Below are 23,641 nucleotides of genomic sequence, written 5' to 3' on the forward strand. Positions count from 1 at the left end.
TCATCTTTATATATATTTAAAACACATCACTTGATTTCTAAGATACATATTTCTCAAAGCCATTCTAAACAGATATAATCACAAGACCATTATCCACTCGCTCCCCAATTGACAAAAACGGTTTATGGTTTCTTCTAGGTGAAAGGCATTACATAGCTTTTATCTTCTTTTGATAATAAAGTGTTTTAAAACGTTCATTGTTTGAAATCAAAACATCCGCGGAAGTGTTACAAGTCTGACATGGGTCAAACTACACTGAACCTATCTGTGGGGTCTGTCTTCTACAATGGGAGGTCTGGGACGCCGCTGACCCGGTGAGGTCCAGCCCGAGAACTGCAGGAGAGGGCGAGCGCGGGGCAGTGGCGCTTCCGTCGGGCTGAGACATGGCGGCCTCGTCTTTCCCCACCGGGTCGCAGGCGCGGGGAGCCGCCTGGAAGACGCTCGCAGCCTGGAAGGCGCGGCGCCTTCGCGGCCCGCTGGCGTCTGCCCCCAGCCCGTCCCGCAGCACTAGCACCCGCAGAGGACACACTGGGCGTTTCCTCCTTTCCGGCCTCGGAAACTTTTGTTTGGGTTCTCAGCTGCTAGTCAAGGAAAGGCACCCGATGACCAAAGGCTTCCCTGTTTCTTCAGGGTGGCCGGCAGCCAAGTCTCTTTAACCCGGGCCTGCTCACACTTGGGTCTGTCGGAGATCCTCGAGGGCCGGCCACACGAGCCTGGCGAGGAGGAATGAGTGGACAGAGTCGTCCCCTTCGCTCTGTCTCCAGGTCGGAGTCTGTCGCAACGTATACGGCACAGACAGTTCCTCATCTACCCCTCAGAGACTTAGCTAGCTACACTTCCCAGGAGGATAATCAGCGCAGCCGCGTCCGTACTGCACTAGGGAGATCCACCCCCGAGCAGAGCCGGGCGCATGCGCGCGCAGAGGCCTCCTCTAAGTGCTCGCCCCGCGGCGCCGGCCGCTAGGTGGCGCATGCGCCCTGGAGGGCGCGGGCCGATCTGTGAGAAGGCGGTGGCTGTGGTGGCGAAAGGCGGGGGTGCTGTGGGGCCGTGTCCGTGTTTACACAGCGGCGGGCGGGTGCGGACGCTGAACCCGGCGCGACGGTGGCACGATGGTCATGGCGCATTTCGTCGAGAATTTTTGGGTAAGCAGAGGATGTTGGAAATGGTGTGGTTTTCAGAGTGCGAGGCGTTTAGCGCCTGACTTCGGCCTGTGAGCGCTTTGGGCAGCGCCTGCGGCAGCTCCCGGGGTAGGGCGAGTGTCCTCGGACTGCCGCTTGCCGCGTCCCGCCTGGCCGGGGTCGCCAGCCGGCCGGGACTCGGGTCTCGCAGCCTTCCAGGCCGCAGGGGCTGTCAGCGCGGCCCGGTAGCCACGGCGGAGACGCCGGGGGACCGCTCGCCGCCGGCGCTGGGACAAAGCGCCTGATGGGGCGGGAGTCGGGAACCAGCCCCACCGGAGGCGCCCGGCGCCGGCGCGATCAGCGCGGGGCGTGCGCGGCGCTGAGACGCGGAGGACGCGGGCCGGGGCGGCGCCGGGCGAGGACTCCGGGCGCCGAGCTTGCCGCCTTCCCGCGTCCGGGCCCTCCCGCGCGCGTCCTGGCCCCTTCGGTTTCCACGCGGAATCCCGCGCGGGGCTGGGTAGCAGCCCCTGTGCTTTCTACCAGCCGGCGTTGCCCTCGGCTGTGGGTCTGCGCCCAGGACTTTGCCCCTGGGCCTGCTCACAAAGCGTAAAAAAGTTGGATTTCATGTAACTGAGCCCTGGGCTTAAAAATGCAGGGCAAATTCCCTTAGTCGTCTTCCCCCTTCCTGGTTCTTTCCACACCCCTCCTCCTAGTATTAGTTTCTTCTCTGAGAATGACTTCGCAAGCTTCCCTGTGGAATGTTTTTCTGCAGTTATGTTTTGTTTTAATGGGAAGTACAGTTCAGCACGTACAGGAAAATAACATCTTTACTAAGATATCTTGGGCGAATCTCATTTTAATGTTCTGACAGTTGCAAGTACCGCAGTTCCTTTTTAGTTAGGATCTAGAAATGTTTAAAGAAATAGTCTTTAAGTTAGTAAGGAGCGTATCCAGATTATAAGGTCTTCAACCATGAAGTAATGGTTGAAGCATAGTAATGAAATAATATCATACTTATTTGTCGTGAATAGTCTGTGTTTTCCGCAAACATGTAGTAAGGCATTTTTTACAAGTTGTATTGATATAATTCACATGCCATGTAGTATAACCATTATAAAATAATACATTTCAGAATGATATCGTGTTCAGAGTTGTGCAGACATCACCATAATTAATTTTAGGAAAATTTCATCATCTCAGAAAGAATCCTATACTCATCAGGAGTCACTCCCCATTTTCCCTTTGCTCCAGCACTAAACAGCTTATCTACCGTTCTGCCTTTATAGATGTTTGTTCTGTTTTTTACTGTTTAGGCCCATCATGGCTGGCTTTTTTATTGTTTTCAAGGTTGAGTATAAAATCATGTAAGCAGTACCGAGGTCCTTTTTATGGCCAAATAATATTCCACTTTGTATTTTACTTACACATTCATGAGTTATGGGCATTTGGTTTCCCTTTTCATTATTATTTACTTACTTGTCGTGAATAGTGTGTGTTTTGTGCATGATCCTGCCATGGACATTTCTGCACAAGCTTTTGTGTGAATATGTTTTTGTGTTTGCATATGGAATTGCCTTAAAAACTAACATCTGAAGGGACTGCCGTACTGCCAAAGTGGCTGTAATATTTTTCGATACCAGCAGTGTTTTAGTGTTGCAGTTTTTACATGGCTTGCCAACACTAATGTGTATAGCTTATATGTAGATGTCCGCCCAAAGCTTCATGGGCTCAGAGATAGGGCTTCTGGAAGGTGACAGGATCATGGATATGTGGTACTGGGTTAGTCTACTGATGGGTATATGATTGGTTGCCATGTTGAGAAGTGAAACCTGGTGGGAAGAGGTGGATCACTATTGGCATGGCCTGGAAGGAAGGGTGTATATACAGTATACTGGAAGGGTATATATACCTCTACTCCCTCAATCCCTTGCTTTGCTTCCGGCCTGCTATGCTATAGACTGTTTGTCCTGTGCCGTATCTGTATGCCATACCGTCCTGCCTTGGAACCAGCCAACTCTGGACTGAAATATTTTAAAACTGTGAGCTAAAATAGATGTCTGCTTTAACTTATGGGTGTTGAGTATTTTGTTCCAGCATTGAGAAAATAACTAAGGCAGTTATAGTCCTTTTTTACATAGAGTCTCACTACAAAGCTAAGACTGATCTTTATCTAGCTCAGGTTGGCCTTAAGCTCCCTGAAATCCTCCTGCCTCAGCCTCCCAAATACTGGGATTACAGGTGTATGCCCCCATGCCAGGCTGTAATCTGTCTTTTTAATGTAACAATATAATGAATGGATGTGAAATAACATCTCATTGTGATTTTAATTTTCATTTGTCTTAAGGCTAGTGTTGAGCATATTTTCACAATTATTGTCCATTTTTATTTTTGGACAACTGTTTAGATGTAGTGCCCATTTTTGATTGTGATTTTTATTTTTATTTATTTTTTTTGGTACTGGGGATCAAACTTGGAACCTCTCGCTTGCCAAGCAGGTGCTTACACCGCTGAGCTAAACCCCCAGCCCTTTGAATTGTCTTTTTATAGGCTTATATGAGGTTTTAAAAATGTGTTCTACATACACTTACTTGTCAGTTAAGTGATTTGGAAATATTTCTACTATTCTTCAGGTTGTCTTTTTTTCTTGATAACATCTTTTGACGTATATACTGTTCATTTTAATGAAATCTTGATGAAGTTCAACTTTTCTGGGCTTTTTAAAAATCACTTGTGTGTTATATTTAACAGCTTTACTCTTATGTATTCTTTCTTTTCTTTTCTTTTCTTTTTTTTTTTTTTTGGTCTTTTTCGTTTTTATCGATACCAGGGATTGAACTCACGACTGCCTGCTTGCAAGGCAGACGCTTATGCCGCTGAGGTAAATCCCCAGCCCCCTCTTATGTATTCTTACAAGTGCTTTTTATTTTTAGCTCATCTCTAGGTTTGTACTACATTTAAGGTTAATTTTTGTGTGTGGTACAAAAAGGTGTACAATTTCTTTTGTTTGCATCCAGGTATCCAGTTGTTCTGAAATACCAGTGGTTGAAAAAAACTCTTCTTTCCCAGTTGAAGAGTTGTGGCACCTTATGAAGTGTAAATTGACCAGAGATGTATGTGTGTTTTGGATTTTCAATCTTATTACTTTGGTTGTCTGTATGACAGGCACTACCACACTGTTTTGATTACTGTAACGTTTGGTAGTAAGTTTGGAATTAGAAAGTGAGTCCTTCAGATTATTTTGACTATTTGGGATCTCTTGCTTTTCCATATGAACTTTAGAGTTAGCCTGTCAGTTTTAGATATCAGATTTTCCAATTGCAGTTTATAAACACTTTTATGATAATTGTTTAAAAAATTGATGTTATTGAAATGTTTTGCTTTTTTAGAGTTTTTTGTTGTTGCTTGTTCATTCAGTTTTTTTGAGACAAGATCTTGCTGTAGAGTTCAAGGTGGCCTTTAACTCACTGTGTAGACCAAGCTGGCCTCTAAGTCAAACTTGGAGTGATCCTTTTGGCCCAGCCTCCTGAATACTGGGATGTTATTTTGCATATTTTTTTATTGTATTAATGTATTTAAATTTCTTGGCTTAATTCTAAATTGTATCTTAACATTTAAAAGTTATTTTTAAAAATTGAGCTTTGGGCATAATCTTTTTTTTTTTTTGGTCATTTTCCTTTTTATTGGTACTGGGGATCGAACTCATGATTGCCCGCTTGCAAGGCAGGCCCTTATGCCGCTGAGCTAAATCCCAGCCCATGTTTTTTGTTATTTTGAATAATGCTTTTCTGAATATTTTTGGTGCTTTTGCTTGTTCCTGTTAACAGAGAAATGAGAATAAACTTGAAAATCTGAAAATATACAGAGAATTTAATTTATGCTTCAGTTTTTGCCATCATTTCTACTAATGAGAACAAATGGTAAAGATTACCATTTTATTTTATTTTCCAGCTAGGAAAGCCAGAAATTAGGGGTGAAAGCTCTAAATTGGAGTATCAAGAGCTGTAGAAGAGATGGGTGCGAAGGCGCACACCTGCAATCCCAGCACTATGGGAGGACAAGGCAGGAGGATAATGAGTTCCAGGCCAGGCTTAACACTGTAGCATTTTAGTAAGACAGTGTTGTAGTCAGAGGTTGTACACAGAAAACAATTAGGTTGTACACAGAAAACAAGACGTGGAGTTTATAATATTATTTTTATAATGGTCACCAGGAGTTAACACAGGAAAATGCAGGAAATCTATCTGCAACACCGAAGACATAGATTATTTAGTCAAGAGCCTAAACCCCACAATAATGTCCCACATGAGTCCAGATAAAAATCCAGAGCTCAGGATAATGCTTCCACTAGTCCAGCTGGAGGTCCAGAGCCCACAAGAACTCATGTCAGTCTCTTTTACGGATCCATGCCGTAAAGACCCAAGGGTCAGCCGTGGAAGCCAGAAAGTCTATGCCAGCAGGATGAAGGAGCTGTGCTAGTGGGGTGAGGGTTCTACACTGGAGCCGAGAAGTCACACTCACAACAAAGACCAGGGCTATCCTGAAAGGCACCACAGCTGTCCTCAGCGACATGGAAGCCCTGAGCTCCGACGATGACAAGCACAGTTGGGTATGTGCCAGGAAGCAGTGTGAGGAGTTCATCCTGGAGACCAAGCAGCACATGTCTTCCCCTCCGGAGCCAGGAAGCAATGCTTGATGTGAGGACCAAAGCTTCTCCAGGAGAACCAGCAGCTCAGATAGCAACTTGTAGGAGAACCCACAATGCCTCCCTTCTTCTCCACCTATTTATCCTGGCAACTTTCCTCAGGTGGAGCATCTTCGCTCAATGCCATGCTGATGTAATCCAGCTGGCGTTAAGTTGACCACCAGTTCTTAATCCATAACAGACGGTTTGTCAAAAAACAAAACAACAACAAACAGGGCTGGAGATGGTGGTTCACTGCAAAGGCCTTGGTTGGATTAATCTCCACCACCTCTTTTTCCCTCCTTGCTTTAGAGGATGTTAAATGAGCTAGGAAAAGCCTAAGAACTAACTAGCTTCTGAGAATATGATAGTTGTCTGTTTAAAAGAGTTTCAAAATTTGTAGATTAGAATCATTTATGAAATAATTCTTTAAAATAGTTTACTACAAAAAATAGAGAATTTACAACATTAATTTTTCTTCCTCTTCCCTAATGTTTAAAGTGGCAGTAAGAGGAAATAAAACCTGTTACAATCCAAAACATGTTGTACATGGTAAATATATAAGTTTTTGCCAATTAAAAAACTCTTTGAAGTGAGGTAATGGGAACATTCAAAGTTTTAGGTTTCTAACCAAACAACCTATTGTATCCCTTCAGGTATGTAAAGGCAAACTTTGGTGTTGTGTTATTTTGTTAGAGGAAAATTTGAATCATTGAAACTGTCTTCAAGTTATTTTGAAAGCAGCACATCCTTTTTCTTTATAGGTTTTACTGAATTGAAAATTGCTCTTCATAATATGCTTTGATGAAAAAAAACTGTTCATAATTTCCTCAGCAGGTGTTTTGTTACTGATAAGGCAGTTGCCACAAAGTATAGTGTCATTGATAATCAAGCTGAAAATGCTGTTCTTTTTTGTTAAAATGAATAGCAAAAATAACTTTTTGGGGGGAGGTGCCAAGGAGTGAACTCAGGACCTCACTTTTGCCAAGCAAGCACTTACGCTGCTGAGCTAAATCTCTGGGCCCCCAAATAAATTTTGATAGAAATCCATACCATTGTCTTTTTTTTTTTTTTTAACATTGTCTTTTAGTATGTAAAAATAAAGGGTTATGTAACTAAAGGATATTGAGCAGTATTACAAGGAGGAAGTGTCTCTATAAGCTGTATTTTTTTTGAAGGAAGAATTGTGAATACTAGTTTACAATATTTTTGATGTATCTGTACTGATATTATACTATAGTAATTGAAATAACTTTTAAAATATAAACCTAGAGAATTTAATTCAGTGGTAAAAACATTAAAGGAATGAATTTCATAATAATTAAGAGATTATCTCCAGTCAGCACCTCAATTATTAACAGATTTTTTTAATACATAAGTTTTTCCTTATTTCTTTCCATTTTAACCTGTAAAAAAAGTCTCACTTTGATTATCACTTCAGGGGCTGGGGATTTAGCTCAGCGGCATAAGCACCTGCCTTGCAAGCAGGTGGTCATGAGTACCAATAAAAAAAAAAAAAAATGTTACTGCGGGCCAGTGGCACAGTGGATTATCACTTCATGGGTACTGTAATATTTAAAAATAAATTGGAGCATTTGTGTATGTATCCAAAATTTGGTCTGTCATTACTTGGATGAGATAGGAAGATTAAAATATTTTATAAAAATCTGGAATTGCTGTTAATAGAATTTTAAAATGTAAAATGTTTTTGCTTGATTATCTAATTTAAATTTAATAGATTCCAGATTAGCACACATTTTTGGGATTATTTATCCATATGAAAATTTTAAAATGCATATCTTTGGAAAATTAGTTGAGATGACTGTAGAAACACAAAATATAGGCTGTTTTATTACCTGAAATTCTTAAATACTGTAGTTTGGCATGTATCCTAAAAATGTGATCTGATTAGATAATTTGTACTTAAACTACACATATATGTGTATATAGATATCTTTTATTTTTGAGACAGAGTCTTGCTGTATATATAGTTCAGGCTGTACTTGAACTCACTACTTGGCCCAGGAAGGCCTTGAACTCACTGCAATCCTCCTACCTCAGTCTCCTGAGTGCTGTGATCCCAGGTGTGCACTACCATGCCCAACTTGTATACAGGTGTTTACTTTATATATTATTACAGGTATGCAAAACATTTTATACTGTTTAATATTCCAAAAGTATGAAATATTTAATATTAAATATTTCAAACGTATGGAAATAGTTTAAAGTATCTTTTTCTTCTGCTGTCACACTTCCCTAAAAGAAGTCACTCTTCCTAATTTTTTATTAGCTGACTAGAGATAATTAATTATGTATAAGCAAATGAAATACACTAAGTGAAAAGTGTATTATTATATAACTGTTAGCTAGTTAGCCATGCCCAAGTTAATTGCAGCAAACCTGAAAATGCAAACTATAGATTTAGTTCAGTCAGATCTAACAAGTACAGATTGTAAAACTAGAGGGTTTTTTTTGTTTTGTTTTTGTTTTTTTGCCTTTTTTCAGACCGGGTCTCACTTTGCAGTGCAGGCTGGCTTTGAGCTCATTTTATAGCCAGGCTTCAACTCACAAGGATCCTCTTGCCTTAGCCTCTTGAGTGCTAGGATTACAGGCATGCACCACCACGCCTGGCTACTAAAACCAGAATTTTTTGAATTGAGCTTTTATTGTAAGACCCTTAGAATTTTGGGAAGAGGTGGTTTGTTTGCATTTTTGCCCAAATCAGGAAAAATTTGGCAGTGAAAAATTGATAGTGATTGGTTCTGCATAAGCTCCATTCAGAGAGAGGATTTGAGAACATTGATATTGAAAAGGATAACATTTTGATTTCTGAGCTCTTTACTAGCCCTGCATACTGAATCCTAAATGTCCTGATTCTTTCATAACTTATTTAAGCAAAGGATGGTAGAACTGTTCTGCTTTGAGTCATCTTGCATATAACATAAACACTTGGAAAAAAGTAAACCTTTGGACATAGTTTTTCAAGTCATAGGAATATCTCCTAATATTATCCATCCTGATATCACAGTTCCAGAACAGTTTACAGAGACACCTGAAATCCAAATGGAAATATGGTACTGTGGACACTTCAAAAATTAAGGAATAAGTGCCTGCCTATCAAATTTTTTAGTGTGGAAGATTAAAGGATATTAGAATTGGAAGAATTTGATTATTACTGTGGTCCTCACTTAAACATAAATTGGTCAGATGTGGGTAGGGGCAGAAAAAACAGCGTAACAGCTATTGAGACCATAGTAAAGATGCTAGAAGGAGGCATGAAATTGGGAAGTGACTAGTGAACTGTGTGATGCAGTTGAAGAAATATTCTGGTACTCTGATGGAACTGCAGAAATAAAAGTTATGGAAGCTCTAACAAGGAGACATGCTAGACTTAAAGGGAAAGATAGGAAGAGTGAAGCAAATTGGTGTGATTGGGCCATAAAAGCAAGGAACATGAGTATTTAATTTCAAGGTTGAAACAATAACTTTAATCAAAAAGTTTTCTCTTTTAGGATAACCATTATTAGGCAAAACATAGAATAAAGAATAAAAGTTACCTATAGCTTTCCCATCAGCTTTTTGACTTTTTTTAGAAATGCAAAGGGGAGCATGCTGATGCATGTGTAATCCTAGCACCTAGAAGCCTGAGACAGAAGATTGCTGCAAGTTTGAGACCAGCCTGGGCTACATAGTCAGCTCAAGCCAGGCTTGGACTACAAAGGGAGATCTTGTCTCAAAAAACAAGCAAACAAAAGAAGAAATACAAAATTAGGATGAGTTCTATTATAAAATTCTTTTTTGAGGCCACTTGTCTTTTTTGTGTTTTTGACCCCCCCCACTTATGCAATATAAGGACTGGAGATTTAAGTATTGATGTGAACAAAATGTCAGTGAAGAAAGTACTCTTCTGTCTTTTTGCAAGCATAAATTGAAAAAGCTGAAATTATAAATTTTTATTTTTTTCCTTTGGAAGGACTGAAAATTGCTTCTATTTATAGAATATCACAGAAAATTCAGAAGACATAAAAATAAAATTATCTCATTACTGCTTGCTTCTGTTGTTTTTCATTGAACCTATACATAGGTATTAAGGTGTCTTTAAGGTTTTAACTAACTGAAGGAGGTGAGTTATAATTAAAAAGATTAGGGAGAATTATCTAAGAGGTAAGAAAAACTTTTTAAAAAATGTAGTAAGATTTTGTTTCTGGGGTCAACTGACATATTTGAGTCTCTTTTGTTTTGCTTCCAGCAGATACACCAAAATTGGGATGATAGTCACTTTTATATGTTCATCAACTGATTCTAACTGTTGAGGAGTGGTCATTATATGTATTTTAATCATTATTTTCTGCTTTAGCTCTGCAAAATAGTTTTAGTGATCATGACTGAAAATTTTAGTGTATAAACAAAACAATGACTAGAAGGGATTATAACTTGAAAGCCCTGTTTACTTATGGAAAATCTGCTTGCATGTATTTTATCCTCTTAGCAGTTTTCAAGGCAAAATTGGCCTGGCAGGGTTGTCCTTGCAAATTTGTTGAATTCCCATCAGAAGACTCTCTACTAGGCATTTCGTTGGAGCATGGGATTGAAACTCAGGATTGAAACTAGATCACACTCATATTAATGTTACATTTTGCAGTGACTGGTGTAAGATTGTCTAATCAGTGTCAGTAAAAGCTTAAAGGGAAGTATAGTCTGAATGAAATTTATTTTTTATTTTGAGTCAGTTTGGACTTGAAAATGTAGGAATGTGGTTAATATTTTGCTAGAAGTACTTCCTGACTTTTATTCCTCCACAAACTTTCAAAAAATTAAAAAGGAAACTTGATGTAATTAGTTTTTAAATTTGTAATGTAATCATAGCAAATTGTGCTGCATTTTACTTTGCACCTTTTGAAGTTTTGGGGAGGGGTGTTTTGTGTTTTTGCCTAAATCTTAGGAGAAATTTGGAAGTAAAGAGTTGATAATGATTTAATCTGCAAGTTCAGAGGGAGGATTTTAGAAAAATTGATATTGGAAAGGGTAAAATTTTGGTTTCTGGTTCCTTTTTTTTAGCCTTATGCAATAAATTCTAATGACACTAGAAAAATTCATTAAAGGAGAGAATCATGTTTTTTAATTCAAGTGGAAAAGTTATAATATATACATTTTGAAGTATAAAGTTATAACATTGTAAAGAAGATGCCTTTTGGATTCAGAAAAGGCTTAATGACTTATTTAAATTTTTATATTAGGAATTTCAAGATTGTCTCACATGTTATCTCCATATTAGACTAGAAAAAATATTAAACATTTTCAGTGTCCTGTTGACCTTCTAAGTTAATTAAGTTAATTTTAAGCTGGTGTTTAGTTGATAATTTAAGTGTAAAACACATGCATGATATGTTATTTTCATATTAAAAAATAACATTTTGTGTTACTTAGCACTCCAGAGGCTGATGCACAAGGATGGCAAGTTGAGCATAGCTAAATTTAATGATTTAGCAACACAGTTTTTCTCAATAAAAATAAAAAAGGGCTGGGGATGTAGCTCAGTGAAAGGAAAAAATAATGTAGTAATAGTGGTCTTGTGTGATCTTACCTTTTGCGTAGTTTACTATTTTTAAGATTCATCAATTTTAAAAGTGATGAATGGTATTTCATTCCTTTTTACAGTCAAGTAATATTACAACAAGTGGGTATGTCACATTTTTGCAGTCTTTAGACTATCATGAGTGATGTTGCTATAAACACACTTTTCTTTGTGGGCATACTTTTTTTTTTGAGCACCAGGAATCAAACTCATGATCTTGCGTTTGCCAGGCAGGTGCTTACGCCAGTGAGTTATATCCCCGGCCCTCCGTTATATATTTTCTTAGCTCACATGTTGATCAGATTAATGAGTAAGCTGCTGAAAATGCCTGTTACTGATGAGTGACTCTTAAAACCAACCCATTTGGGTTTGTAGATATGTATATGTATGTATTTAATATACTGTCATCACTCATCAAGACTATAGTAAGTTTTCGAGATGATGCATAAAATCTTGGTTATTTGAAGTTTTATTTTCTTTAAATTTTTAAATTTTTTTGGTACTGGGGTTCAAACTGATGATCTTGTGTTGCCATGCAGGCTCTCATATTGCTGAGCTAAATCCCTGGCCTGAAATTTTATTTTATTTTTTAAAGATATATATATATATATATATATATATGCGCCAAGCATATCATGTTAGGGTACGTGTGTATATGCATGTATATATCTCATTTGAAGTATTTAAATTTTTTACTTAGGAAACGTCAAAGAAAAAGTTTCTGATTAATGGTAATAATGTTGTGAAATTATATTAAGGGAAATGGTGCCTGGATTCTGACTCACTGCATTTTTTTTTTTTTTTACCTAAGTTAATGAATTTAGAAATAAAAAGCAGTGGCAAATGGATGTGTAATCATACAAGGTTGTTTATATGTAGTCATTTGTGCTTCCTGAGTAGCTACCCTCTGCATCACAATCCCTAGATGAGTTTTCCTTTTCCTTTCCAATGAGAATTTAAGGAATGAAGTATCTAATACTCTTTTCTGAGGTATATTACTGTTACTATATTAATATTATACTTTTTAGTAAATAAATGAACCTCATTCTCCCTAGGATTTCTAAGTAACATGTTAATTAGATATCCAAATTTCAAAATAGCTTACTCTTTCAAGGGCTTCTTAATTAGAAGATAAATTCAGAATGTACTTTAATCTTTTTTTTGTTTTTAATTTTTGTGCTAGAGATTGAACCTGGGGCCTTGTACATGGTAAGCAGATACTGTACAACTAAGTCACATTGCCGCCTCAACCTTTTCTTGATCATTTAATGTTTATAGTATTTCAAATACTCCGGATCTTGTTATCCTGCTTATTATATGGCCTCCAAGTTTTTGTCTTTTTAGAGTTGTGAACCTAGTGAATATGACTTCTAATACTTTCTGTGCTTGTTTGTAGTAGTCTTTCACTTTTCCCCTCTTCTCATTTGTATTTTATTTTGTTTTTTGTGTTGTTCTAGGGATTGCACCCAAGTTCTTACACTTGGTAGACTTGTACTCTACCAGTAAGCTACACCCTTAAGCCACCCTTTTACATGTTCATAATGCATGTTGGTAACCCAGGTAACCCTACTTTGTTAGAATTGTGTGCAAATGCAGAGCTGGCTGACTTATACTCTGAGTACTTTAGGAGGCTTAGGCAGGAGAATTGCTATACTTGTTTTTTTGGCTGAAATTTTATTTATAAATTTGCCTGTTACATTTGTTATTGTAAATAAATTATAATTTTTTCCTCAAAGACTATTCTGGAATACAGTTGCTTGAAAAACTCAGCATAAGCAAAAACTAAAGTGAGACAATAAATTTTTCTTTATCTTCAAAAGTTACAGAAGGCCAGTGGAAATGTTTGGATTCTTAAGAGATTGTGACTTTATATTACAGTCTTATTGAAGTAGGAATTAAGTAGGGTGTTCAAATGATACTGTTTATGTTGCTTAATTACAAACATGTCATTTTAATTTGTTGTATGTGTGAAGAAGTAACAGTACTTACATGTTAAATTGGTGAGTTTGTTAGACACCCACATAATGGGAACTTCCTTTGTTGTTTGGTTTTGGTGAACTGTTGGAAAAGGTATAACGTTTGCTTTTGTATTGATTTTCTTTCTAACATGCATTCACTTCTTCTTTTTTTTCGGGGGGCAGCGTACGAGGGGTCAAACTCATGACCTTACCGGGCAGATGTTTGTGCCACTGAGCTATGTCCTTGGCCCTCATTATTTTCACTGAAGAAAGATAAAAGCTAAGCCATAAAGAGAGTTGTTAAACATAATTCTTTTATTTCCTTGATTATATTGACATCTCTAATGTTTTGTTATGGTTTACTGATTTAAAATTTGTAGGATTAAATAGCTCAAAAATTTCCTAGGCTTGTAGTGATCAGATTTTATTAATTCCTCATTAGTTGAATAGTCAGTAAGTACATAACATTTTTTCTTCTTTTCTTAAAATTTTATCTACAAGTTAAATTTACAGGAAGGCTTAAAATAAGAATTACAAAGTGTTTTGTGCTGTTCAATGCTTATATAATGAGTAGTATGCTGTCTTGACTCAAAAATTAAGATTTAACTATTTCAGAGGACAAACTAATTTAAATAATCAAGAGTCCTTTAATGTGCATAAAAGACATTGGAGTTGGATTTCAGTATGTATTTTAACAGGTCCCTGTTTATCTTTTCTAAATTATGCTGTGTGTTAGTCCTTAAAATTTTGGACTTAATTTCTTTAATAGTACTATTATACACAAGTTGTCTTAAACCATGTAGAATTGCTTTGATGCAGTTTAAAATCATAGGACAGATAACAATGGTTATGGAAAAACAACTTACCAGAGCATAAAAATTGAAAAATAATTAGATATAGAATTTTTGTATTAAGTCATTTTTATCTGTTTTTTGTTAAACTCTTTTTTTTTTTTTTATTTTTAGGGAGAAAAAAATAGTGGCTTTGATGTTCTCTACCATAATATGAAACATGGACAGATATCAACAAAAGAACTAGCGGATTTTGTAAGAGAAAGGTATGAAATATGTATGTTACTTATTTAACAGTTTATTGTTAAAAATTAAAACATTTTAGTTGGATTTGGAATAAGTAAAGCACTTTTAAAAAGCACTTTGTAATTATATATTAAAGTAGTTTTTAAAAAATCATCTGTGCACATGAAGCCTGCATAATGGCTCAAAGTGATATTGTTAAATTCCGACTTAGAAATTACTGATTGACAGTATTATTTACCTATTTTTTATTGCGTGTGCTAGAGTGATGCAGGAAAAAGTTGAGCAATATTGTAGGATAAAATATTACCATTTCTTTAAATAAATGTTAAAATAATTTGAAAAGATTATTTTCTGAGCTGGATATGGTGGCTTGTAATCCTAGCACTGAGGAAGGCTGAGACAGAATGATTGAAAATTCAAGTCCTGCCTCTGTGATTTAGCAAGACCTCGTCTCAAAATAAAAATATAAAAAGGAATGGGACTATAGCTCAGTGGTAGAACACCTCTGGGTTTGGTTCACCATATCCCCCTACTGTGCCATTTTCTGAATTCATAGTTTAATTATATTATCAAAACTTTTATTGAAGAGTCTTAACTATATATTTTAAAATTTATAAAATGTGATTGTCTCAAGTGTCTTAGAATATTAGTCAATTTGAAAACTAAGTTGCTATAATACTGTGAAAAAACTTCCATTTTTGAAAAGTTATTTTAAGATATACATTTATATATCTTTTATTGTATATATTTAACTTTTTCTTAGGAACATTTCAAACAAATAGGAAATGTATTAATTAGTAAATAATGAAGTATAATAACAATTTTAGCATTTTTAGTATTTTATCAGGTTATATATTTTGAAATAACTAAGGACTTAAATAATTACATTATTATTTAACAAAATTAATAATTTAAAACTATTTTCTCATAATTGAGCCACTTAATTTGTTCATAATGTAATTTATTCTGTATTTTTAGTATTTTCATATGACCATTAGTAAGGTTTTTTTTTTTAGAAATTTTTAATTATTATTTAAAGAAACACAAAAAAACCAGAAAGTGGGCAGAAATAGTACATACTTTCAAAGAAAAGAAATAAACAGTAATAAATCACTAGTTTCATGTATACATATTGTCCCCTCACAAATAGTTGTTCAAGATACAAAAGTGGAACATATAAATGGGAATTCAACTAGGAAGACTGCAAACAGTTCTGTTCAACTATCCAACAAAAACTAAGTAATATGGCTATCAATCCTATACACTTAGACATGTACGCATTTATCCATACCTTCATTTATGTTGAGACCTAACAAAACTTATTAGATTAAAATCCTTCCGAACAAAGATTATTAATGTTACTGGATTTCACATCATAACACTCCAGAATCAGCACTGGGTACTGCAGTGCCCCTTTCTTTCCTTCAGAATATTTGTTCATTTCATCATGTGTCATAAGATCAGTTCTCATAAACTGTTTATAGGTTTTATGCAGGCATGAGTCTTAACATGTATTTCTATTCTTTCTATATTAGAGGGAGAAACAGAACAAAGCAGGCCAGAACTAAACATATTCCTGTAGACACATAAAACTAAAAAGACATATAAAACTGCTGTATAAGGAGTTTTACCATGGTCACTGTGCTGTTTCTCGTTATCATCAACAGAATTGGCTGTATCATTAGATAAAGTATAATTGAATATATCGGTACATAGCAGAATTAATAGAAATACAACTTTGTGTAGAGCTACAAAAACAGGTAGTAATCAACTCAGAATGGGTATCGTAAGTGAATCATTGTCATTTTAGGCTGGGGATTTAACTCAGTGGCATAAGCGCCTGCCTTGCAAGCACGCAGTCGTGAGTTTGATCCCTGGTGCCGATTAAAAAAAAAAATCATTGTTGTTTTCAGTATAGTTGTCTATACTCCTCAACTTGATACCAGCAACCTAACAGTTTTGAATAAAATCTGTCAATAATAAGCAGCAATCAGACAAGTCAGATTTAACTAAGATCAGTCATAATACAGCAGTATAAGTCATACAGGGATCCTAATTGAGTTAACAGGAAATTAAGGATGACCACTGTGCTATGTCCTGATATCTTTCGGGACAGTTGTCTGTACCCTCAGATCCAGTGCTTGTATACAAACTAGGATGGAACAAGTTCGATCCAAGCAGAGTGGTGTGAGTAATAAAGGTTTTCATTCCTGATACACTATTAGCTATATCTTCTGCTGTCTTTTTTTAAAGACTTTTCCTCCTCTTTCACTCCCCCAGGATGAACTCTGTATTTTTGGGTCTCCCCAGCACTCATGGTTTTATATTGTGGGGGCAACCTGCAATTTACCTCTTACCGAATTTTCTCACTCCTGGACTGGATTTCTAGTTATATTTCTTCATTTATTAAAGCCTGTCTGATCAACCTATCCATAAATACTGGTCCAGTTAACCCCTGTTACTCCCTGGTTCCCTATCACATCGAGTTCCGTTTTCTCATATTTGATTTTGGTCCACATAACCTTCTTTAGGTTAATTATATTTCCTATAGCCTCTTGGACCCTACCTCTTGATCCACTCTGCCTATGATTCTCTCTTTTTTCCCTTAAGTTAGTGTATCTAGGCCATCCATATTAGAAATTATATACAACCTTGTCTGCCTCATTTCTGTTGTGCTCTTTTTCCGTCTTTAGTTGTCTGTTTGTCTTCTTCATTTTGCTTTTTGTTCCATTCTTTCGGGCTTCTCTGCCATTGTTCCTGAAATCTTTGTACTTTTCTCTTTTTTTTTAGAATGTCCTGTAGTATTCTCTGTAGAGTTAGATTGGTGGTTGTGAATTCCCCCAGTTCCTCTTTATCTTGGAAGCACCTTGTTTCTCCATTAATTCCTAGGGACAATTGTGCAGGATATATCAATGTTGGAGGTTATTGTCTTTCAAGGCTTGGATTATTTTGCCCCACGCTCTTTGAGATTTGATGGTTTGTGCCGAGAAGTTTGTTGTAATTCTGATGGATTTTCCCTTGTAAGTGATCTGTTTCTTGTCTCTGACAGCTTTTAATTTTCTGTTCTTATATTGGATTTCTGGAATGTTGATTATTAGTGTAGGTGTAGTTCTGTTTTGATTGTAGGTGGTTAGAGTTCTGTACGCCTCATACATCTGAACATCTTTTCCTTTTCATGTTTGGGACGTTTTCCTTAATTATTTCTGTAAATAGCCTTTGTAGCTCCTTTGTTTGTACCCCTGCTTCTTCATTCACATTCTTTATTCTTAAGTTATAGATCCTCTAGTCATCTTCTAGCCTTTGTATTGTTACTGCTTGTTTCCTTGTTATTTTTAAGAAGTTTTTCCTTTCATGTTCCCACATTACAAACCTATCCTCCAGTTCAGATAATCTTGTTGGTTTCTTTCAAGCTGTTATCATTAGTTTCTTTCAAGCTTTTATGCCAGCTTTCAATAGAGTTTTTAGTTTCCTGGTAATCTCTTTGAACCTGCTTCATGTATTCTATGTTTTCTCTATTTTCTCCATCAAACAATTCTCCCCCCCCTTTTTTTTGTTCTTCCATTCTGTCATCTGTTTTTTCTCAGGAGGTACTTAGCATTTCTTTAATTATTCTATTTATATCTTGCTTTACTTGGTTAAATACTTCACTTTTGAACTCTTCTATGAGGTCCTGAAGATACCGCTTTATGTCTGTGGTGCCATGCCTGATATTGCATGTTTTCTTTCCTCATTCTTCTTTGCATTTACCTTTCCTGGATCAGTGTTCTCAGGATTGGGGACTGAGGACCCTTTCTTGTTGCCTCCTTTTCTCATATGTTCCTTCCATACAGGCGTATATAGGAGGCCCAGTTTCTTTCTTTGTCAGTTTCAGTTTGACTGAAGCACACTGACTAGGTGGTCCTGCCCACTGCAGTGTATTAGGAGGTACTTACCGGGGCAGCCTATGATGGGCCCACCCCTCCAGCTCAACCTACTGAAGGCTTCACTGCGTTAGGGTGCACTGTGTGGCATAGGGACTTAGATAGGGCTAGCCTATTGGGCCCCAGTCTGTGGCATCACCCAGGTCAAGTGCTCTCCACCAGTGCCACTTGAGAAGGGAATATCTGCCTGAAGTCACTGCAGCGCTTTGTTCTGGCCAGTCTGCTCTGTCCCAGAATGTTGTCTGTTGGAGCCTCTTTATCTGTGGAAGGGTTTTTATTCCCCTTACTCACCGCCGGTCAGTGCAGGGTTCCCTACCAGCTCTGCTCTCAATTCGGTTCGCCAATTCCGGCTCTCACAGCGTTCTCGTCTCCAGTAAGTTGAAGTAGCAGGCTATCCGGCTGTGCCAATTCAGGCGCGGCAGCGGTAGGGTATTCAAGCCGCAAGTTAGCGGTGGCACCGAGACTTTAGCTGTTTCAGTCATAGGACCGGGACTGTATTTTTAATTGGTTTCTCTCAACTTAGTTGGTTCCTGGGTCGACAGGGTGTATCTCCCTCTGTTTGGGACTTCCTATGCTGTATTATTTTTGGAATGTTAAGTTGGCTATCTCAGAGAGCCTCCGTAGCTGCTGTTGTCTGTCCGTCATCTTTTCTCTGTCCATTAGCAAGGTTTATTAAAATTACTTTTTCTCTATCTTGGGTAATTTATTTTTAAAACATCTTTTTAATTTCTAGTTCATGTGGATTTTTGGTGATAAATTCTCAATTTTTGTTAGTCTAATGATATCTTTAATTTATATTCATTTAAAATATTTTTTAATGGGCACAATTTCAAAAATAAAACCTATGCAAAAATTATGATCTTAGTATAACGAACTTTTATGAGCAGCTTCAACAGTTAGCAGATCACTTATTCCGTCTAGTTCTTTTGCTGGGGATCAAACTCATTACCGTGCACTTGCAAGACAGGTTCTTATGCTGCTGAGTTAAATCCTCAGCCCATTCCGTCCAATTCTTGACATCATTACAAAGCTAGTATCAGTTCAGAAAAATTTCACTTTGTTTATTAGTATTTTGGATTATCTGTAGGAGATAAAGGATTTAAAAATAGCTACATTATATTATCCCAGTTAATGATGCAATATTAATTTTTTAATATCACCAAGTATAATCAATGCTCATTTTGCGTCAGGTGCTTGTACACACACTTGTAATTGATTTCTTACTATCAGGATCTTAGCAAGATCTCTACTTTATACCCGCTAACTTGTTTGTATCTCTTAATCTCCAACACCCTTATCTTTTCTTTTTGTTGTTAAATAAGTCAGATTATTTGTTTTACCTGAGGTCCCAAGTCCTGTAATATTCTATTTGCCTATCTGTGGTTTCACTTAACATTTTCTGTTACCACTATATTTCTTATAAATTATTTATTATAAATTATAAATTATTTAAGTCTTGATCAAATTTCAGTTTTTGGAAATAATATTTCATAGGTGTTTTGTGCATCATATAATATCCAGTTATCTCTGTTTTGTGATAGTGGCTGTTGGTGATCATTACATAAACAGTTATTTCCTTAGAAATTTACTTTTCTTTGTACTTGCATTGGATATTGAATTCTATTTGGTAGATTTTTTTAAGTACCTATTGAAAATCACTCCATTACTGTTGATGTTACCAATCAGTCTTAGCACTTCTCTGAAAATCACATTTGTTAGTAGAAGACTTTGTGGTGGTGTGGTCAAGACCAAGGGCCTCATGCATACCAAGCACTCATTCTATGTCCCCAGCCCTGTGGGTTTCTTTTTATTTATCCTTTCAAAGTTTTTTGGGGCCATAGTTTGTCTATAGTTTGATATCTTTTATCAGTTCTGAGAAATTCTCCATCATAACTTCCAGTATTTCATCTGATCCATTCTTTGTCTTTATTCACATTATACTTTCTTGCTTTGTTCTTTATATCTCTTGTTTCCCATTCTTTGGTCTTGGAATTTTAATCTGGGATAGATTCTTTTAGTCTATCTTTCAGTTAACTAATTCTCACTAAAGTATCGAATTTTTTGGAAACCCCATTCATTGAGATGTTAATTTTGATTATTGTATTTTTCAGAATTTTAGTTTACATTTCTTTGAAATTTGGGGTGCTTTTCTCCTTTCTTTTTAAGTAATTACCTGTTCTCTACTGAAATTTTTTATCTGATTTATCATAGTACATAAACTCAAGTATTTAGTACATAGTATATAAACATAGTATTTAACGTAGTATATAAGCTCAAAAAAGCTAAGCCTTATCATCTTAATATTTGGCATCCTACTGATTTGTTCCTGTTGATTTTTTGTTTATGCTCATTTCGTTAATATACCTGGTGATTTTATGAATATAAATTAAGGTGTCTGTACAAAATCTAGCATCAGAGATTAAAAGGATCCTGTTTACAGTTCCTATGAATGCTTGTCTACTTCTGGTTCCTCTATTTTTGTACAGTATTACATTTTGGATGTAAGAGGGGGATGTGTTTTCCCATCGAACTGAAAGATTTTTTTTTTTTCCCACCAATGAGATTGTGAAAAGTTCTGCTCCACTTCCCAACTTTTTACCTGCCTCTTCTAGCTGCTCCCATTCCTGATTCATTTCTTGGGATATCCTTCTTTTGCATTTTGTACTACTGTTTCTTAATGGCTCATTCATTCTTTGATGTATTTCAGTCATTTCCCATCTTCTGATTTTCTAGGTTTTGTTTTTTTTTTTGCAGGTGTTTATGCTGCTGAGCTAAAACCCCGGCCCTGATTTTCTAGTTTTTATCAGTAGCCAGTTTTGTTATACTCGTATTCTCTATTACTGGAAATGTAAATGCTTTTTCTTGCTCTTAAACTTAACCATTAGGATAATAATATTTCTTCCTGTACTTTTCTTTTTAAAGATGCTCTCTACCTATTATTCTTTTAGTAGAAGATGAATATAAAAGTACAGTTTAAGTACAGAAAACTAGCACAGTGGTATAAGAGTCTGAATAGCTACTTTTTAAAAAAAAATTTTGTTTTGAGACAGGGTTTTGCTGTACAGTTTAGGGTAGCCTCGAACTCAGCTTTGTAGCCCAAGCTGTCCTGAAACTCATGGTCTCCTGCTTCAGCCTCCTGAATGCTGGGATTACAAGCATGCACTACCAGGCCTGGCACTATTAATATTTTTTGTTAGAGTACTTCTTTTGGTGGGAGTTGCATTGGCAAATAGTTTGGAGATGAGCTAAGTTTGGATATTCTGAGTTTGAGGTGATTTAGATATCTTAGTTATGCTTAGGAAAGTTACATATTGAACAAATGTTTTTGGGCAAGAACAGTGCGGAGATCTGGATTTGCCATTAGAAGCTGAAAATTGGACCTTTTAAAAATAAAAAGGACAATGGTGGGTATAGAATATTTTGCTATTAAGGATAGTGTATACGGAAAAGGCTAACAATTATGAGAAATGTAAAACTAAACATTTATAGGTCATGTTTCCATAGGATAATTTGCATTTTTAAAAAATTTTATATCTAATAATCTTGTTTTTTTAAGTTTAAAATGTTTTTTAGTATTAAATACACATTAATATTTAAGACCTAGTTACAAAATAAGTGGAGCCCCAAATGTAGGAATTTAGACTTCGTATTTAGTTTTGTGTAAATTATCATATATTATCATTAATCTCATCTTTCACATATGCATCATAATGTTAACGATGATTAAAACTATGTTAAGTATATTAAGGAAATACTAAATACAAATGACTTATGGTAAATCAGTGTATATGGCAGGGAGAGGGGAGACAAGAATAAAAATACTCTTATACTTCCTGTTCATATATCCATTGGTACCAGAGATAACAAATGTAGTGACTTCATCAGAAATTTTTTATGATATAAATTATTTAGTTTCTATACCAGACCAGTCTTTAAATGTGCTCAAAAGGCACTAAAAGATGGGCCATGAGTTAGTGACTCTACTTACTGATTATTAACATATAATTTGAAGTATATTTTTGTTTTTGCATTTTTAATTATATTTTGATAATTTTTCTGTGTTTTTGGTCATAAATAAGTGATACTAAAATATGGAAATTTGATTCAACAGAGCAACAATAGAAGAGGCATATTCCAGATCAATGACAAAACTAGCAAAATCTGCAAGCAACTATTCACAAGTTGGGTGAGTTAGTTTCTTCTTCTTTTTCTGTGTTCTTCTGGGCAAAGTTCTTGAACGTGTTAAATTTCTATCATGAATCTAATAGTTTATAAGTATAGTGACATACTGTTGTACAGGGTCTTGGTATGCAGTTCAGGCTGGCCTTGAGCTCACTTTGTAGCCCAGGCTGGCCTGGAACTCACAGCAATACTCCTGTCAGTGTGTTGGAGTATGTTAGTGTATATGTCAGTATTTACTGGTAGCTGAATTCTGTACGTATTTAAAAGGTATCCATTTTAATATGGGTATATTCTTGACTTTCTGTGAATGATAATTGAAAGATAATAAAACTTTTCTGTGATCATTCAATAGTATAAATTTGAGATTATTAAGTATGTTTATGCAAATTTGTTTTCTGTAAATTTATTTGAATTCTTTTGTAGCTTAACAGTGAACTTTAAAAACTTAAACTGCCCTAAAATAATTAAAATCCATTAAATATCTCCTATCATTTTATTAACTCATTAAATCTTTTCAAAATTTGTATTGAAGAAATGTATTTTTGAAAAATGAAAATTAAGGACTGTATTTAAAATGAAAATGTGCTCATAATTATATAAATCTGAACCAAAATAACTGGTAGGAATGGTTAATTATCTAAAAATTGAGACAAAGTTATAATTTTAGCTAAGTTGAAATAATTAGTCTTAACAAGATTTTTTTCAGTCATTATAAAAGATTTTTTTATGTCTAGGCTTCTGATAAGTTTGTGAATCCTCTGAAATTTCATGTATAAGTTTGCAGATTATATTTGCAGTGATGAAGTTCAATACAAGTTATCAGATTCATAGATGAATTTGTGACTTTGTCAAAAGAGGTTGAGTGTGATTGTTTTATATATATGTTCTGTAGTGTTGGTTGCATGAGTTTTACTTCCTACTCTGTGGGCTAGACGGATGGTTGGAATCTTAGTTCCCCCTCAGTGTAGTGGTCCTGTGCTTAAGTGTGTACCAACAGCCCACAAAATGTAAAGCCCTCTTGCAACTTTGTACACAGGCTGGAAAGGCTGGGAGCTACTGCCTGTTTCACATCAAGAGTGGGTGCTGTGGCTTGTAACTCTTTCAGATTTTTTTTCCTCATTTGTCCTCCACTTAACTTCCATTTCTCCCTTTGCTATAACTGTATTCTTT

General features: G+C 36.2%; 1 protein-coding gene across 2 annotated transcripts in view; it reads left to right on the forward strand.

The window, feature by feature from the left end:
• The first annotated feature begins 982 nt into the window (after window positions 1-982).
• The window catches only part of Fcho2 (FCH and mu domain containing endocytic adaptor 2), a 102,677-nt gene continuing 80,018 nt past the window's right edge, over window positions 983-23,641 (forward strand). Inside the window, exons 1-3 of one of the 2 annotated variants that reach the window (XR_010050559.1) lie at window positions 983-1,142; window positions 14,298-14,389; window positions 22,401-22,475. Coding sequence is in view for 1 of the 2 variants with exons in the window: in XM_013158196.3 (XP_013013650.1) it covers window positions 1,110-1,142; window positions 14,298-14,389; window positions 22,401-22,475 (200 nt within the window). In the remaining variant the exon portion in view is untranslated. The remainder of the gene's footprint in view (window positions 1,143-14,297; window positions 14,390-22,400; window positions 22,476-23,641) is intronic. The other variant, XM_013158196.3, reaches the window with a different exon arrangement.

The sequence above is a fragment of the Cavia porcellus genome, unplaced genomic scaffold, assembly GCF_034190915.1.
Source record: "Cavia porcellus strain 051 isolate PalLab524CR breed Dunkin Hartley unplaced genomic scaffold, mCavPor4.1 scaffold_11, whole genome shotgun sequence".
NCBI lineage: Eukaryota > Metazoa > Chordata > Mammalia > Rodentia > Caviidae > Cavia > Cavia porcellus.